This window comes from Macrobrachium rosenbergii, chromosome 11 (assembly GCF_040412425.1).
Source record: "Macrobrachium rosenbergii isolate ZJJX-2024 chromosome 11, ASM4041242v1, whole genome shotgun sequence".
Classification (NCBI taxonomy): domain Eukaryota; kingdom Metazoa; phylum Arthropoda; class Malacostraca; order Decapoda; family Palaemonidae; genus Macrobrachium; species Macrobrachium rosenbergii.
In genome coordinates this window covers 40,581,565-40,600,616 of record NC_089751.1, presented here as the reverse complement: position 1 = coordinate 40,600,616, position 19,052 = coordinate 40,581,565, and the positions used below count along the sequence as shown (strand labels likewise).

The following is a 19,052-nucleotide window of genomic DNA, read 5'->3' as shown; positions in this document are numbered from 1 at the left end:
AAGAAAAATATTGGAATGCTTAATTTCTAATGAATTTCATATGTAAGAAATTAATTTTACTTTTACTCAAGTCTTAAGAAATGAAGAATTTAGATTTGACATTATTCTTTTGACAGAAAACGAAAATTAAAGCATTGTTCCTTTTATTACAAATTGGAGTTAAAATGCCTCATTACTCTCAGGAACAGCTTTACTACCCCCACGGGGTAATTACCCCTATTTTGAGAACCACTGATAGATGAATGGCCCAAAATGTGGGGGTCTTCTTTGAAGAACTTGGATGGATTTTTGTGACATCATCCTTGAAGTACCAAATCTCCAAGAAGGCAATATCTGCAGGTGAGTCCAAGGCCAAGGAAATTCAAAGGCAGTGACAACTTGACCATGATTAATGCTGACATAAGAGACTGAATGTTGGGTACAGGATTGTCAAATGGGTGAAATAATCCTGATGGTGCCAACCCAACTCTTATTCCTCTGATACATGCACATATTCTACTGAATGGCAGGGTGTTCCACACGAACGCAGCAACTTCCTTAGTCATCGAAGCTCTTGCCAGGGAATCAGCTTTGACCTTCTGCTTCTTTTTAAACCTGGCAACATCAACCAGATGATCAAATTCATCCAAAAATGCACTGTAATGGCTAATGGCAAGAGTGTGTTCTGGGGCCACCAGCATGATTCTTCAGAATTACATGCGACAGCTTGATAACCATGATTATTGCTTATATAAGAGACTGAATGGTGGTACAGGATTGTCAAAGGGGTGAAATAATCCTGATGGTGTCTACTCAATTCTTATTCCCTCTGATACAAGTTCCACACAAACCCAGAAGCTCCCTTCAGGTATTGAGGCTCTTGCTAGGTAATCAGCTTTGACCTCCTTCTAGGCAATATCAACCAGATGAACAAATTCATCCGAAAATGCACTGTAATGGCAAACGACAAGAGTGGGTACTGGGGCCACCATCATGCTTCTTCAGGATTACAGGAGTGACAACATTTGGCAAACTTCAGGTTGCCTCACATGGAGGAGTCTATTTTCTCAAAGGATGCTGTTGTGCCTTTTGTAACCTAGTTCTTAGGAAGGAAGATGCAGCTTCCTAAGTTTTCTCATTACATTTTTGTCTAACATCCATGACCCCATATTGTCAGATATCATGGATCTGAACCTGTTTTTGCAGGTCTGGCTAGGTGATGATAGACAAACTGGCCTCTGCAGCAATTCAAGCTATAGTATGAAGACCCTGGTTAACTCAACCCCCTCCAACAGATAGCCCTACACTCTGTGCATATGGCACAGGCCAGCTTCAATGACTTCCTCACACCTGCCAAGGAACTGATGGGACCAGTGCATGCCTCCCACCCCAGTCAGATGCTCTTACCCTTCAACCCCTTTCAGGAATTTTTCTTCTGGGGGCCAGCAGTCATCCTTTTTGTCTAAACAGATGGGGAAAAGTATTTCAGTGCCAAATAGTTTGGGACAAACTGATTGGGAAATTTCAGTACCAAATCACCCAATGTAGAGGGAAGGAGAGTATGATGTGGTACCAATCCACAATGAGGGCCGGTTCCAGAATGTTGGAGGCCACGACAAGAGATGGGAGCAGAACCATGGGATGTAAGAACCCTACAGACTGCAAATTGGCTGCCAATTCTGGTTATGCTTCTACCTCCTCACCCCCAACCCATCTCAACTCGTCAATTCATTCGGAGGGGCAGTTTCTGTTTGAAGCTATATGTTTTGTTTCCTTGCCACTATATGGTACTTAAGCGTTTATGTACTTAGGTTCTTGCAACAGTTGCAGTTTGATTTTACTGGTGAGGCATTGTGTATAACTTTGCCAGGACTTAGATCTTGTAATCAATGAAGATGGTGCCAGCATCTGGCACCATCTTCGAGGGCTGTAAACATGGTTATGTAGACTGTTACAAGAAGTGCCATTTTTTCCTAAGGAAATACAAACCATTGGCTTTTAATATCTTTCAAAGCAAGCTGCTGAATGCCAACTGGAAACTAATTTCATCTTTTTCATTGTGTGCCTGGTTTGTTCTGTTTATTCAACATGGATTTAAATAAGAAAAGTGAACAATTAAAGTTGTGAAGGACATAAGTGGTTGCTTAGTCACTTTATGTCCAATGACATTACTGTAAACTTTATGTCCATTAATATTACTGTTATCATTGTACGGTAGGGTACCAGCCAACAATCTCTGACAGTGCTGACCTGGGTACATGTGCATGGTATCAAGTACAGGCTGTACTTCTACTTTACGCCCAGAGGAGAGTATGACTCGTGAATGGAGAAAGGTGAAAAAACACAGTTATCTGCCTCCTCCTTATTGTTGATCTCTTCCTCCTTTTCTTCCTTGTCTTCTGCCTCTTCTACCTTGTATGGGAAGAAGAAAAGGTGTTGGAAGCCCTCTCACATGTTCTTCAGATGATGGTATTTGCTTATTTGTGGGGGGACATTAGCTTTAGATGGGTTGACGCACAGTTTTCAGAGTGATTTGTCTTCTACAGATGAGGAGAAAAGGACATGTGGACAGAGGAAGGTGAAGGACACAAGCACGTATCATCTTCCTCCCCTTCCTCGTTGTTGAGCTCTTCCTCCTCTTCCTCCACTTTCCCCATTTGGGGATTTTCATCAGCATTTGCTCACCTGTAGGAGGTTGACACAATATACTTGTAAGCCAGTACCTCCCTGTATACAGTAGTTCTGAAATACAAAGACTGGAGTCTCTGATTCCTCCCCTGTTCATACTTCAGCTGAGCTGTGTAGAGAAGAGTGCCTTGCTTTCTCGTTCGGCACATGTATGATCCCTGGGTTGTGTGTGCAAACAAATTGCCACTATATATGATACCACTGGGTATTGTGGCAACCTGTGTGTGCAAATGTGCGAACTGTAGGGTGGTGTCTGGTGTATCCAATGATCTCTGGATTGTGTGTCAGCATCAGAGGGTTCATGTACAGAAAGTCACTGTATTTCAATTTGCTGTTACTTTGGTGAGCTGTGTGCACTTTAGTCTGCAGACACTTTGGATGTTTGTTGTTCATCCAAGACTCCCAGTGTGGACGTGCTTGATAATGCATGTGAGTGTTCATCTTTAGCTTCAAGTTTGGTTTTGACCAGTCATAAAGAGGTCTACAGGAATGTGGGCCATGATTTTGAGCAGTTACAAGTCATCCTTGAATCATCAGTCAGCATTTGGTACTGCTAGGGCCAGTTGTTCTTGTTTACATTCTGACTGTTCTTACCAGGGTAGACAGGTATGTCAGCCTCTCTTTCAGGAGGGGATACAACTCTTGCTGTGGGGAATCTGTAGGACCTAAGTGTTCCCTTCCAGAATCCCTTTAGGCATTGTTGAAAAACACTTTGAAAGATCATTGAGCTTATTTGTGACTGCACTGATTTGGGAGAGATGACCCTAGAGCCCCATTTGAACCCAATCTCATTGATTGAGCTCACTCCTGAATGTGCTCCTGAAACGAGACCATCTTTCAGATTGGTGTGGTCACAGGAAGCGTGTGCTATTTTGATGCAGGTGGGCAGTCTACTCTTTGGATCAGAAGGTTCCCTGCTGTGTAGTAGATTGAGTAAGCTCCTTCCTCAGCTGGTGACATAGGAAATTATACTTGCTGGAGAAGTGAGACTACTCCTCTGCAGTTGGACTCAGTCTGTGGATTGTCAAATGGCCTTCTGCTTTAGAGAGAGATTGTCAGGAAGGTACAGCTTCTTGGCAGGTGTTTGAAGCCATGTAGTCATTTGTTATGTATTCCTTCCAGAAAGCATCATGACTTGACCTCTGGTTGAACATGCTTGCTAGTGTCACCCTTGCTGGTGTGTTGTCTGAGAATGAGCAGGTGAAGTTTAGGAAGTTAATGATATCTTGAAGAGAGGCACTGACCTTCCTTCCCAGCATGCCAACCTTTAGGATAACTTTGAGAAGATGTGACATAGAGTGTTCCCATTTCATGAGACAAGTTTTGACTGAGTGAGGTTTTTTTTGGTAAGCAAGAGTCTGGTTCTGGGAATCTCCTTGCACTTTCAAAGGTAGAAGCTGCAGTGGAGAGGAGACAAACTGGCAGTCAGGATTCTGATCCACATTTTGATCTCCTGAAAACCCTCATTGGTGACTCAGGTAACAGGCCAAGCTTTTGATTCCAGCTATGCCTTCTATGTCCAGCATCGGGAGAGACCTCCCTTTTTAGAAACCGAGACAAGGAACCCAGAGTTCTTCCTCTTAGAAAGGGTAGGGAGTCTTCTCAGCCTTTTCATCCTTCCCCTTGAAGCCCTTGCTAGGTAGGGAGGTAAGGGAAGAGAGGATGATGCTGAGGTTGGCAGTTCCCCTCTTCAGTTGCTGTGGCTAAGGGGGTGCCTGTCATGCCATTGAGAAAAGTGGTAAGAGACAGGATGCAGAGCTATGAGTAGTCTGTATCCTTCAGAATATGCTACAGAATACTCTTCAAGGACCAGTGTTCCCCTCCATCTTCTATGGTACTGTTCCATCCTGTTCCCTAGGATCCCTGGAAGCTCTGGCTCAGTTAGCAGAAGTGAAGAGGATGTTGGAAAAGAATGCCTTAAAGGTGTAAATGACCAATCTGTAAGGTTTCACAGTTGTCTTTTCCCATTGGAGAAGGCAAACAGTAGCTGCAAACCAGACTTCATTCTCTGTTGAATGAATTTGCTTTCAACCTTGATTCAGTATGGAAACAGCATGGTGCATCTCTGCTTTGTCTGCAGTAGAATGGTTTACTAATTCAAAGTAGTCTATTTTGGATTGGCGACAACCCCTCAGGTGTTCATGCAAGTGTTCACTTTGGTTTGGATCCCCTTGCATGGTAGACGCTGCATTTTTGGAATGATTGGCTGGTTCTAGTGTTCTCAAAGGTGATGTTGGTCCAGAACAAAGATTTTGAACTCTAATTTTACTATGACCTGGGGATCATGATGAACTTGGAGAAGTCTGGTCTCAAACCCAAACATCAGGCAAAGTACCTGGGCATATTTAAACATGGCAGCAGCAAGTCTTTCCTATGGACTTAAATTTCAGCAGGCAACCAGGCGACTTCCCCTAGGTTCGCTTCAGTTGCAATGGAAGTGACATGGTTCAGCTACAAGCACTCCTCATTCTCAGTTCTTGAATTTAGCAGGGAGATCATAGAGTGTCTTGCTTGGTGGCTGGATGACAAGAGCCTCCTTGTGGGAGTTCTTGTGAACTCTGCACCATCAGAGATGCTTCTGTTCATGGATGACAGAAGGAGGGGTAGAGTGCACATCTAAACAACATTCATATTTCAGATGTGTAGACAGAAGTGACCTTCATCTGCACATTAACTGTTGGAAATGCTAGCATAGCTGCTCTCCCTGCATGCATTCCAAGAGTGTATGATAGGTTTTTCCACAGTGCTAAAGAACCACTACATGACATAGTGGCAAATGTCAACAAGGATGAGGGTGGATGGTTTCCCTTCAACTCTGTAAGTTGGCAAGGCAGATGCACAAGTTCACCGTGCACCATGAAGCTGTCAGTCAAATACATTCCGGGGAGGAGGAATGTTATGGCAGATCATGTTGTCTGGCAGGTCAGGTAGTAGGGACAGAGTGGTCCTTACACCCATGCATGGCATATTTTGGGAACACTGATGATAGACCTGTTCACCATGCAGTTAAACAGGAAGCTCTCACTGTTCTGCTTTCCTGTACCAGACCCCTGGGCAGCTTTTGAAGGTGTCTTTCTACACCCCTGGGACAATTGGACAGATACACCTTTCTTTCCAATTCTGTCTTGTCCACTTAGTGTTGATCACACTGGGGCTCAAAGTGACCATGGTAGCTCCTTATTGGCCTCATGTTAAGTGGAATTGGTCAAGACCCACAGAGAGTCCCCTATGGCCTACTCTCCTTCATCAGCTTCAAGTGCAGAGGGTTCATTGGTTGTTGCAAATTTCTCAGTTACACACTTTGAGCTTATCCAGCAGGTCCTGCATGAGGGAGGCTTTCTCACAGGACTGGATAGATGTGAGGGTACTGCAAGGTCCTCATCTAATTTGTACCAGGAAAGTGGGCTATCTACTATGATTGGTGTTGTAGAGGGTTGTCTCCCCAGCCAGAGATTCTATTCAGTGAATTACAGACTTCCTCATCAACCTTGTTGAGACAAGCTCTTCTCACTCTGTGCAATGAAAGGCTATCGCTCTTCCAGCCCTTTAGACCGAAGCGCACTGATTTCTCCCTCACTGGAGCATCCATGCTTGTGGGGAGCTTTGAGCAGTCTTGTCCTCCTTTGGAGCTTAGTTTTGGCTTCCTGAGTGGGACATGACTGTTGTTCCTCCGTAGCTTAACTCAGGCACTGTATGAGTCTTTGGGGTAGGCCTTGGACCAAGATCTCATATTCAAGATTTGTTGCTAACCTTAGTCTTGATGAAGCATATTGGCACTTCAAGGGTTGGGAATCTCTCAGGATTTTGGGGGCAACTGTTTAGCAACAAGGTAATGTAATGAGTTCAGGTGTTTGGAGATGTCAGACCTCCCTTACCTCATTCTACCCAAGAAAAGTCACCTGTAAGTTCCTATACACCTCCACCTTGGGAACAGGGGGTGGCTATTCAACAAGCTCCTCTCAAGCAGAAAAGATACTCGGAGGGCATAAGACTTGGGTGAATGGTTTCTCTTCCTTCTTTACTTCCCCTGTGAGGCAGCAGATTTGACCAATGCTATGCTTTGCCAGATGGATGAGAAATTTCAGAGATTACACTCATTCATTCAGCACTTCCCTCAGGTCCCAGTCCTCTCAGCCAAGGCTTGACAGTGTCTGATCAGCCAGCTTGTCAACCTAGAGGAGCTTGTCACTCAAATTCAATTCCAGATCATCATCTTCCATTAATTAAACAGTAAGCAGTCCAGCTCATCACACCAACAACATGCCAGTACTAGTATTTCTACAAGACCAAAAAAAGATATTCAGTGGTGGCAGGACTTCCAGAAATTAGGGATAGGAATTCCCCTGACTTGTTCCTTCAGAGAGCCTCCTGTTCTCAGATGCTACCAGCTTAGGATGGGGTGTCCATTTACTAGAATAGTAAACATCAGGAAATGGTCTTGGCAGGACAGGGAGCATCATATCAGTTTTTTGGAGCTTCAGGCAATCTTCTTAGGCCTGCAGACATTTGCTTCTCACATTCTAGAGCTGTGGCTTACCTTAAGAGCCAGGGAGGGATAAGAGTGAGAAGACAGCACAGTACTACCTAGTGAATACTAATTTTACTAAAACAGAAGAGAATGACATTGTGCTTGCCTCAAAGATTTGTCACAGGAAGGCACTGCGTCATTACAGACTCCCTCGACGGGCAAAACCAAGTTTCCATAGCAAAGTAGTCTCTTAACCAGAAGTCTGCAAGATGTTGGGGGCAATTTTGGAATATGCTTTGGTAACGTGTTTGCAACAAACCTGGACACGTTTCACAACTGCTGCTCTGCAAATATAGTTCCAGTGGCATGGAGAAATGTGTATTCATGGAATAATGTAGAAGCTACACCCTCCCTTCATTGGCTCTCATCAGAACCATCATCAGCAAAGTCTAAGACTGGGAAAACCTCACCAGGACCCTGACTGATTCACTTTCTCCCCAACATATGGGTTTTGGACCTTCTTGCACTCTTTATAAACTGCCCCAGGAGCTTGCCATGTTGCTTGAGGCTTCTACAACGCTCTCACTTCTGGGGACTCCATCAGAACCTCAGCATTTTGTTTACATGCCCAGTGGTTATTAAAGGAGGCCTTGCCAAGAATGAACTTTCAGCACAGGTAGTCAGGACCATGTTGATCGTTATTATTGTTATTATTTGAGGTTTCACAACAAGCCTGTACAAGTCAAATTGGAGATTCGTCTGTGATTGATGATTTGGGAGAACTTAGGCACTAGAGGAAGATACGATGTTTATCAAAAGTTATAACTCTGCCCTCAAGCTACTTTGGCCATTACCTCCTCACAGCATTGAAGACTATGCCACCATTTCATATAGAAAATGGCCTCTAGACTTCTCAGCTGGAATTTTCCTTGAACTTTGAAAAAGCCTGATCAGGCTTCCATGCAAACCCATCTTGCCCGTCTCACTCTCATGATGGCTTTTCTTTTACTTTTTGCCTCTACAAGGGGTGTTAGTGACTAGTAAAAACAATTATAATAAGAGCCAAGATTCTATCTTCCTTGTTTGTATCTGGCTTGTAGCTAATCAGTTGAATTTTCCAGTGACTCCCTTCAGTATTCCTTCTCTTTTTTCATGGATGTTCACAGACCAAGGACAGTGAAGATTTTCACTTCTGCCCAGTAAGAGCCATTCATTTCTAAATGATTAAGATTTGTCAATTTTGGGGAAGGCATCTCAAGATTATTCCTCTACAGGTCATGTTCCCTAGTTCTTGGTATATTTGCCTAAAATCTATAAATTAGTCAGTCTACAGGTCAGGTCAAGAAAAAGATAGAAGAATACTATCACATGGTTTAGGAGAGTTATTCTAAGGGCTTAAGAGAAAGTTTAGGATGAAGCTGCTGCACAGTTGAAGGTTCAGGTACAGGATGAAGTTGCTGCACAATTGAAGGTTCAGGTACAGGAGATTAGGGCTCTTTCAACCTTGCTATATTTTTTTTGTCAGAGCAACAGATGTGGACATTAAATGCAGTTAGGTAATTAAACCAATTTTCAATATTTGAGTTGTGGGGGTTTTACAAACTTTGACAGTAGCACTATACGTCTGGGAACACTCTTTGGCGAGAAGTGATTGTAGTACCGTTTAGTCGTAAATCATATGGTTAACTTTCAGTGTCAATTCATTCTGATCTTGTTGAAATTCTTGGATGGTGAACCTTTTATCAATGGTTCAGTTTTTTATCTTGCTGAAATATTCATTTAGATTGTCTATGCAGTACAGGTTGTACTCATAACATTTGCAGTTTGTCTTTACTGTATGGACCTCTATATTACAGGGGTCCCTGATAACCTTAGTATTACAGAGGTTCCAATACAAAAGTTGACCGTAAAGGATTGTTATATGACAACTTTTGCATTTAGGATCCATGTAAGGTGTTATTGTTAAATAACTTTTGTATCAAGTTGTTGGTGGCATCCTTTCAAAGACATGAACACCAGTTTGATTCTGCTTTGTTTTTTCATCTGTTCCTATATTTTACAATACTCAGCTGTCCAACTCCTTGAACTCTACTAGTTTCAATTTTCACAGAGAAATTATTTTAACCATAATTTAGTTTCAATTTTCACAGAGGAATTATTTTAACCATTCTCTAGATATCTCTCTGTAAAATAATTTAATACAAATGTGTAGTTCCTCGTTGGACGAGTCGGTAGAGTTCTCAGCTAGCACTCTGCTAGGCCCGAGTTCGAGTCTCCGGCCGGCCAATGAAGAATTAGAGGAATGTATTTCTGGTGATAGAAATTCATTTCTCGTTATAATGTGGTTTGGATTCCACAATAAGCTGTAGGTCCCGTTGCTAGGTAACCAGTTGGTTCTTAGCCACGTAAAATAAGTCTAATCCTTTGGGCCAGCCCTAGGAGAGCTGTTAATCAGCTCAGTGGTCTGGTTATACTAAGGTATACTTGATACAAATGTATAATAGGTTTTCACCCATTGTCAAGTAATAAGAATGTATCGTGGGTTTCTGCCCATTGTTAAGTAAAAATGTAATGTGTTTTAACCCATTATTAAGTACAATAACAGTGTGTTGTGGGTTTTAACCCCTTATCAGGTAATTATAATTTTTTACTTATTGTGAGATGATGATCATGTTTTTATTGGTTTTTACCCACTGCCAACAAAGTGTCATGGGTTTTACCCATTATTAGTAATAATTATGTACCCTGGAGTTTCACCCATTAAGAAATGCATGAATTAGGAATCTGAAAAAAGGTTACACTCATATTTCACAAGTTTGCCATAACTTTAGAATTTGAATGTTGCTGGATTTGTGTGATTCTTTTCATATCTTTAAAGAAAAAGCAGCTCCAGAACTGGTCAGTGATGAGCAAGCTTAAATGTATGTAACTGACAAAGGAAGAGATAGGAACAGAATGCGAAACATATACCTATTCTAATACAGTATACAGTATTGTATACAAAGGAAAGTTGGCTCACAGTCAATACCATACTTATTGGGGGAGCCAAAGGACTTGTTTTAGGGCCCACTCATATAAAGATTTTTTTTTTCGTGATTAAGAAAATTTCATTAAATATAATAGGCTTACATGCTCCCACACTGTAATGGGTGTGTAGATCTAACCCTACATCAGTAATACTCTGCTTATTCAGTCTGTATCCCCACCATCCTAGTAAACCCCCCCCCATCATTAATCTGTCCCTGACTTTATACAGTATTGGTAATTATAGAGGAATTGTTAGTCCACCAGAACACGCTGTGTAGATAAAAAGTTGTTGGGGAAAAAGTAGAGAAAATTTTTAAAATTGACAATTGCCAGTTTGGTTTCTTGCCTGAGAAATAAACATCAGAGGCAGTTAAATGTAAAGTTCCATACAAAGAAAATACTGTACAGTATACTGCATAATCAGTTTTTAGGAAAGCATAAGCTTGGTCATAAGATGTTTACTTTGGTGACAGGTCAAAAGTAACATGAGATCAGAAGGCTGAGAAAAATTTCAGTCACTAACTTACATCAGTCACTAGAAAGCATATTGTGCCTGGAACTTTCATACTTCTGTGAAGTCTAAAAGCAGTAGGGAAAATCACTGCAATATATGTATATAAAAGCCCATACATATGAAAGGGCTACAATTGTTAAATCACCACAACTGTTTCAGTAATTTCTGTGAAATCCAACTTTCAGATTAAAGATAACAGTCAAATATTGCAAGATCAATAAACACAACAATGGTGATGCAAGGAAGGTATCCACTCCATATGCTAGGAACACTTCAACTCACCCACATGCAAGAAAACAAGGCAAATGATGGTAACACGTCTTTATTGACACAAAATAATTTCACTCTCTCTACAGGTAAAATATGTTTGATACTTTTCTGTACTTATAATGAGCAAAAAATGATGATAAGCTTATTCACTCTAGCACTCTTGTAAGGGCAGGAACTACTTCCAATGTTAACTTTTCCTTTAAAATGCAAATCAGGACAGTTATAAAGGATCATTCTAGGTCTGCAAGCACACACAACAATCAGTGATTAACTTTTTAGCAACAATTACTTTATAAAGCAAAATAACAAATAGAGAATTTAGTACTTGTCAGGTGATTGCTACATCACAATTAGTGCCACTTCAAACAGCAACAATTTAATATCAATGGATTGCAGCCAACATTTTCCTGAGACATGTTATAAATATTCTAGACAAAAAATATGTACATATTTATGTCCATACCTTACTGCACATACATTTTTCTTGTATCATGAAAAATTCAACAATTATAATTCATAAATCCAAAATTATCACTGTACTGCTCTAAGTAGCAAAATATTTTAGCTCTAAACCCAAAGTCAATTGTAGACAAGCCCAAAAAGAATTTTGTTGTTGTCAAACACTTGGTTAACATCAATGTCATGGCACATCCCACAAAATTTAACATTAAATATTGTTTCAAAGTAGAAATAAACTGGATAGGGGGATTGTCTTATAAAACAGATTTCTAGCAATTTCAGACATTTCAAGTCTTCTAGAAATATCCAATTTGTTCTTCATAATCAGAGTGCAGAAACTAAATACTTTTAAATGAAGTGTACATCCATATTCAAAACAAAAACTTTAACATATAATAATGCTTACTTACAAGATACTTGTATACATAGCAGATACACAGAATTACAATAATGGACATATCTGAATACAATAACGCTTGCATAACACTTACAAAAATAAAAAATAAAGAACCAATGCATTTCCTGCCATTGGAGAAATAAAGTTTTCTCAATTTTGTTATTTGAAAAAGATAATCAAGTTAGTCTTCTCAATTACATGACACTAACCTGTACCAAGAGGAACATAATATTACAGTAGCTCAGAAAATGACACATTTGAAAAGCCAGATGACTTGAACGAGTAATTTTTCTTAAAGCAGACTATAACTGGAAATGCACATGCCCATATGATGTCTCAAAGTACCAAAAATTTAACTGATATGAAATCACTGCACCAGTTCTTAGATACATTTCATTTCAGCAAAATTACTTAAGATTTATAACATAACTCAGAAAATAACTAATACAAAATATATTCGTTCTTATCATGTGGGTATCACTCAAAAAGCTTTGGCATAAGAAAATACCTAAGTAAAAGCTGATCAAAATAAACTCATGCAGATGCAGTTCAGATACGTAAATTTATTTAAATATATATTATGAAGTGATTATGAGCATCCTTTCTGACATATTATATATCAAGATAACAAAAGCAGAATGTTCAGTGTAACTGAACGTTCAAAATTACAAGAATGATTATAGCACTGATGCAGCATTTTACTATAAAATGGTATCCTCAGCTAGTCTTCAACAGATAAAGTATATGTGACAATAACTCCAATGACTACCATAAGAATACTGTACTTAGCTGCAGAAAGCTTAATTAATATTTGCACTAAGATATGAACAAGGTTCCAAAAGAACAAAGCAGAAGATAAAAACTGATAAACAACAGAGACTCAAAAAGAAAGCTGAAAATTTTATGACCCAGTTTCATTAACTGAGTTCTAAAAAAAAAAAAAAGTACCAAATTGCAAAGCTGAATCAATTACTTAACAAATAACTACTATAGCCACTTAGTCACTTTCTGAAATATATTTCTGTTCGGGTTTTTGTGCACAAATGTCAATCTTTTGGAAAGTTAAATGACCGACCAATATATTAAAATATTTCATAAGAAACTATGTTTGCTTCAGGAATCACTGATTTACATTGCTAGGTAGATTCTTGAACCTTACCCAGGACCATCTTTGTGAATATCACAATAGTTCTGCAGAAGCTAATATCACTAATATTCCTGATGGTAATAAAAAGTACAGAGCTCTACATTACAAAGGAAGAACTACTGATGTTTTGTATTGCTTAGTTACTAAATCTACAATCAAGTTACATGAAATGTAAAGCAAGTTTGACAGCTGATTATCAGGATATCAGGAGGAAATTGATTTCGAGAAGAAACAAGTTTTCATTAAAAAGTATGAATTTATGGAATACACAGCAAGTTAGCAATTGTAAAAATTTCTCATCATCCTACATTCTTTTATGTAGTAGTTTGCAATCCACACTGAACACCAAAGTACTTTGACAAGTTTTTTATTTCAAGTTTCTTGTAATTTCAAGATTTATACTTCATTAGATTCTTAAAGGAATATTTTTAGATAGGAAAAACAAAGTAATCATACTATAAGCACAATCACAATTACACATGAAGTGTAAATTTGGCAAAGGGTCATGCTTTTATAAATACTAAATTCCAGAAAAGCCCTAATAAAGTAACACCTGAGCCCACAATTGTTTACTAATTTAACAGTTAACCCTTTTCACCCAATTTTTTTTATGCCAAACAATCTATATAAACTTCAGGTGTCTTAGCTATGTTATAGTGTCTATAATGTCCTTATTTGTGTGCACTCATTACATTTAAAACAAGCAATATTCTTTTCTGTGCTTTTATTGCCTCGTATATTTTTGTAATTATTCTTAAGATTTACTAATGTTCACAAGTTTAGTTTGTAAAAAGCTTTGTAAAAAAAAAACCTTATTCACATATGTATCTACTCTTAATGACTATTTTAAACCTATTCTTATCATCCAGTGTTACTAATGCTGGCACTGATGACGATGACGTTGTTGCGATGCCAGTTCACACAATTATTAATACCAGTCTTAATTAACAGTGAAACCAGAGGTAAATTTACCTAATACAACTGACTCTACAAACACACACCATTGTCTATTCATGTCATGCATGCCCAAAAGATTTGTGGATTAGGAGTTATGAAGCCTATTTACTAATATGACAGTTCAAACCCTTACAATTTCCCTTCAAAGTTAACCCTTGCATTACCCAGGGTACTACTAAAAGTAATATTTCCTTGGCTTTCATTAAGATCAACTTGAAACTGATAAGTTTTTGATTTATAAAATAAAACATATGGAGGAATTTTAATCAGTAAATAACTACTATATCTTTCCTTAAAATATAATTATTGAGAAGCACATGACTTTTGATTAAACATTTTTTTAAGTCTATTTTATGTATACGTTACATCAAAATAGGAGTTAAATAATATTGCAGCATGGTTTCTGTAGTTCAAAGGCTAGAAAAATTGAAGCAAGCTTACACTTGAAGTTAGTGATAGTTATTTGTAAAGCAGCAACCTATTATCACACATGACCTACCTGCCTAATTTGAGATAAGAACTCTTTGGTTAAAGTAATTCCTACAACCAGATTGCTGGAGTGAGCCTTTATTCTTTATTGAGGTTGGTACTACCTACATTCAAGTTGTGTAAGTTCAGTCCTGTTGCTATCATTTGTTTATCTTAAAATTGTTCAAGTTGAATTAGGTACATAGCCAAAGGACACTAATCACAAACTGGGAGATAGAAGCTCCAATTCCGACAAGATTTTAAAACCTTTGTAACTCCTCTATGTTCGAAACTAAAAAAAAATAAAAATGAATGAAAAAAGTCAGTCATGAATATCTTCAACACTGCCATCTTGATACCTATTGATGGTTTCATAACAACATGAATACAGTGCTCCCCCACATTCACACGGGGGTAGGTTCCAGAACCCACCGTGGAAATGCAAAATCCCCTCTAAAAATGCTTTTAACTGGCTTACAACTGCCAAATATCCTGTACCCCTTAAACTAAAATGCTTATAACTGCCTATTTTAACAGTTCATCACCCAACTTAACAGTTCAAACAAAAGTATACCTCAGACCATCATCCCAGAACACCCCACTATCATTTCAAAGTCATCTTACGACATTACCTACCTGCCTACAATTGTTACTATTAAGTATCCCCTATAATTCAGACACACACGTTTTCTTTTGCCTAACATAACTTTGTGCATCGTCTACTGTACTGTGCATAATGTACATACATTTTAATGTTATTTTGCTATGCTGTAAGATGATTTTGAAATATTTACTGTAGAGTATGTATTTTAGGATAGTGCAGTACTACTGTATACAGTAGAGCATATCTAAAATACGTGGGCAGTTTAGAACAATGGGACAAGTTCCTCCAAACAGAATGCTAGGTTTGTTATGTCATGTTAGTATTTTTGTGATTACATACAAATACATTTATAATATAAAAATAATTTAGTATAGCAAGTTCTTGGTTTACGTCGTACTCAACCTAGTCGTTTTGTGGTTAGTCCTCACCATCTCCCATTAAATTTATTAAAAAATCTTGTTCCGTCATTCTCTCTCTCTCACACAGTATACATATCCTTTAATGAAAAAACACAGCAAAATATCAGTAAAATGTTATTTCACTTAAAGAATCTATTTATACTGTTATTATATTGATCTAATCACCTCAAAAATATATAAAATCCAAATTTCATATGTAGGCAACTCAAAACCACCAGTAGCAAGTTCCCTCACGACCGAATCTCGGCTCTCTCTACTGTATATCAGTCCTGTACTGTATGTATCCTTTAATAAAATATCAGTTACTAGATCATAAACATGAAAAAATATGAAAATAAACAAACCCAGGAAGTTCACTACAAGCAAGTGCATACGTACGTACGTGTTGCCATATTTTTTGCTTTATCTGATTTATTGTACGTATTTCATTACAAGTTTAGTTGACTATCACACATATAATGGTACACGAGAATATTTTATCACTATTGATGTTTCATCTCTAATCACCGTAAAAATATTTAAAATCCAAATTTCATACGTAGGCAACACATTCTTACTCTCCTCCCCAGCTAATAGTTTAACAGCACCTGTAAAGTCTTGTTCCCAGCTAGTTACTGTGCTTAGACTTCAATGTAACATATATGTCCTTTAATGAAAAAACAGCAAAATATTAATACAATGTTATTTAACTTACAGAATACATTTATACTGTGCTTAGACTTTGATGTAAACATCTGTTTCTCTCTCTCTCTGAATACATATCCTTTAACAAAAACATAATTAGTGAATACATAGTGGTGCTCTAAAAAAAAAAAAAAATTGGTGATAATTTTAAAGATACAATCCACAGAAAAATGAGTGAATTGGTGAAAGTTCCCACATAAAATTGAGGTATGTTCCACAAAAAATCAGCAACAAGTGAAGCGCGTAAGAGTGGGGGGGTCCACTGTATGTTTATCCAGCTTTAAGCCGATTTAATTCAAAACAGTATGCTTCCCAATTAAAAAGAGGAATGTCTTTGGTTTATACAAGTGAAAACAAGAACAGAAAAATATCTCTGTGCTTGAAAACCACTTTTTTCCTTAACAAAAGGTAAAAGATGACTATAAAACTGCACCCATCTTACAACTCAGTGTATAATACTATTCCACGGGGCATATATCAGACATGCAATTAAAAGCTCTAAAATTTTCAAAACACTGACCATATACAGGACTGTACTAAGATTAATGTATTTTACAAATGACATAAATTTCTATCTTTAACTGAATAGGAATATATAAATATAAACAAAAGACAAAATTGCTTGCTTAATGGTGCAATAACTGGTTGTTGGATTGGCTTAACATGCAGAACTGAATGTGATTGTATGTGGAATTCATTGTAGAAAGACTGAGATTCCATTACCCTTAGTTACTGAGCATATGCCAGAAAACATCAAAAGGGATGAACATTAATACTTAATCAGGTAACTTATAGAGTACATTAGAAAACTGCCATTACTAGTTTGATCAGCAATATTTCTGTTTGGTAATATTTCATAGCACCCACCAAAGATGTCACGAACTTCACTCATGTGGAAATCCTTTATCTGTTCATGAGAATGGTGTACCCTATATCTAAAAAATTTACTCAGGACTAGAAAAATAACTATGGTTAATAAGAATTTCATACCATTATGACCTGAAAATGTCTTATGCCTCTTAAAAGTACATGGTATTTTCTATTTAAAACTACACTGTCTTTTTACATAGAAAATATATTTAAATTAAGATGGGAATACCTATAACTTAACAAAAACAAGGAAGACTTTTATATTATTTGCTAGTCGTAACTAAGCAAATAAAGGGCAATGCATGATATAGGTAATACTTTACATGAGCACTTGATTTCAGACACTCCTTTGATAGGCTACATTCTTAGTACTGACCAGAGAAGTACACCATAAAAAAAGCAATTCCTTCTTTTTTGCATGCCTGTTCATCCACTGAGTTGATGTCGGGGCCAGGAGTTAAATTAACGGTTTAAGACTAGCAATGTATCACACTGTAAATGCAGTGAAAGCATTTTTCTGTAGACTCAACAGGGAAGGTAGACCCCTCTCAAATCAAAAGTCCTTGTTAAGATGTATTTAGGCTTTGAAAAGTCAGCAATCATCAGTAATAAAAAAAAGTCAGTGATTCCTTTAATGAAGAAAAACTTTTGAGTTAAAATCTTAACAGTCCATAGGAAGTAAACAGTCCTCAATCATTGTCACTCTTATACAAAATTAGTTATTAGAATAATGATTTATCATCTGTGATGTTCATGCACACACATACACAAAATTAATTATCAGAATTATGATTCACCTCTGATGTTCATGCACATTAAAAATACAATTTTACAGCCTGTACTGGATGTAGCCTATAGAATATCTCTAGATCTTCACCTGAGCACTCCTTTGAATCTACAGAGAGATCCACAGTAAGAACTAGGCAAAGAATTATCTACACGGTATCAGAGATGCAAGCTCTTTTAAGATACCATAACCTATGATTTTATCTAATAATAGTACTAATTGACATTAAAAGCCCTGCTTCTTAAACTGCCAATCAGTAAACTAAAAATTAATATTGATAACCTGCATATGATTTACTCACTATACTGCACGTGACCACAATACAAAAACCGTGCAAAAACCAATCCATGGCACGAGAGTAATGCTTCACATACTAAATGGCTTCTGGTGGAACTAGACTGACGAAGAGTACAGTACAGTATGTCACACATGACTCATATACATAATACTTTGAAAAGTACAAATCATTTATATATAAAAAGGATGCAATGAAAAGCTCAATTAAGAGCACAATGGTATTGTACTTTGGATGTGAAAGTTCAAACCACAAAAATATTTGATAAAACTTATGAAAAGAAACTTTTGGTGTTACACAGTTGTAGGGTCAGGATGGGTAACTATAATGCTGAATATTTACCATATAAAATAGAAAATATCTACAAAGTCCATAATAATGAAAATGAAATAGTCACCCCATCACATCTAATCATTCCCGTTGAGATCGAAGGTTATTATCCAGTTCTGCCAACTGCTTCAAGAACCCATCATTTGGGAAGATGGCTCTATTTTTGCGCAGGGTAGTTAGGCCTTCCAGAGCAGACATGTTTCTTTTGAGCATCAGGAAGGCACAGGCAATAGTAGCAGAACGTGAAATGCCCATGTAGCAGTGCACAAGAACTTTCCCTGAAAATCAAAAATAATTTTTCATTAATAAAAACTGGATTATTTCACATTTGTAACTGTTACAATACAATGGATACCATTTCTCACCACATTTTAATATAAAGTTTTGTTTTCCAGCAACACCCTTCAGAACAGATTTCATGTGTCAATGTTACCTATGTGAAGCCCTCATACATCTATTTTTTTACGAACAATTTAAAATCTGACAATCGTCAAGTGATCATCCCAGATTTCCCACGGCCAATTCATTTACCATATTCTTATACAGTATATGCATACTTGCACTACAATCCCACACACCTCCCCATTTTCCAACCAACATCTCCCTTTTTCACACCACCTTGGACCCTCACCCCATTTCACTGCTCTCCCATACCTAGGCTTACCATCTATGGCTGCCTCTTTCAGATG

General features: G+C 37.8%; 2 protein-coding genes across 9 annotated transcripts in view; one reads left to right on the top strand and one right to left on the bottom strand.

The window, feature by feature from the left end:
* Positions 1-19,052, top strand: part of LOC136843348 (recQ-mediated genome instability protein 1-like) — a 96,297-nt gene that overhangs the window by 18,192 nt on the left and 59,053 nt on the right. The window lies entirely within an intron of this gene.
* Positions 1-19,052, bottom strand: part of LOC136843350 (dual specificity protein phosphatase 3) — a 52,184-nt gene that overhangs the window by 20,844 nt on the left and 12,288 nt on the right. For 4 of the 7 annotated variants that reach the window (XM_067111655.1, XM_067111654.1, XM_067111650.1 and 1 more), the window contains exon 4: positions 10,983-18,641. The exons of 2 other annotated variants lie outside the window; for them this stretch is intronic. In XM_067111655.1, the coding sequence (XP_066967756.1) occupies positions 18,445-18,641 (197 nt within the window). In that variant the 3' untranslated portion in view covers positions 10,983-18,444. Of the gene's footprint in view, positions 1-10,982; positions 18,642-19,052 lie in introns of those variants that run through there. One more of the 7 variants, XM_067111651.1, reaches the window with a different exon arrangement.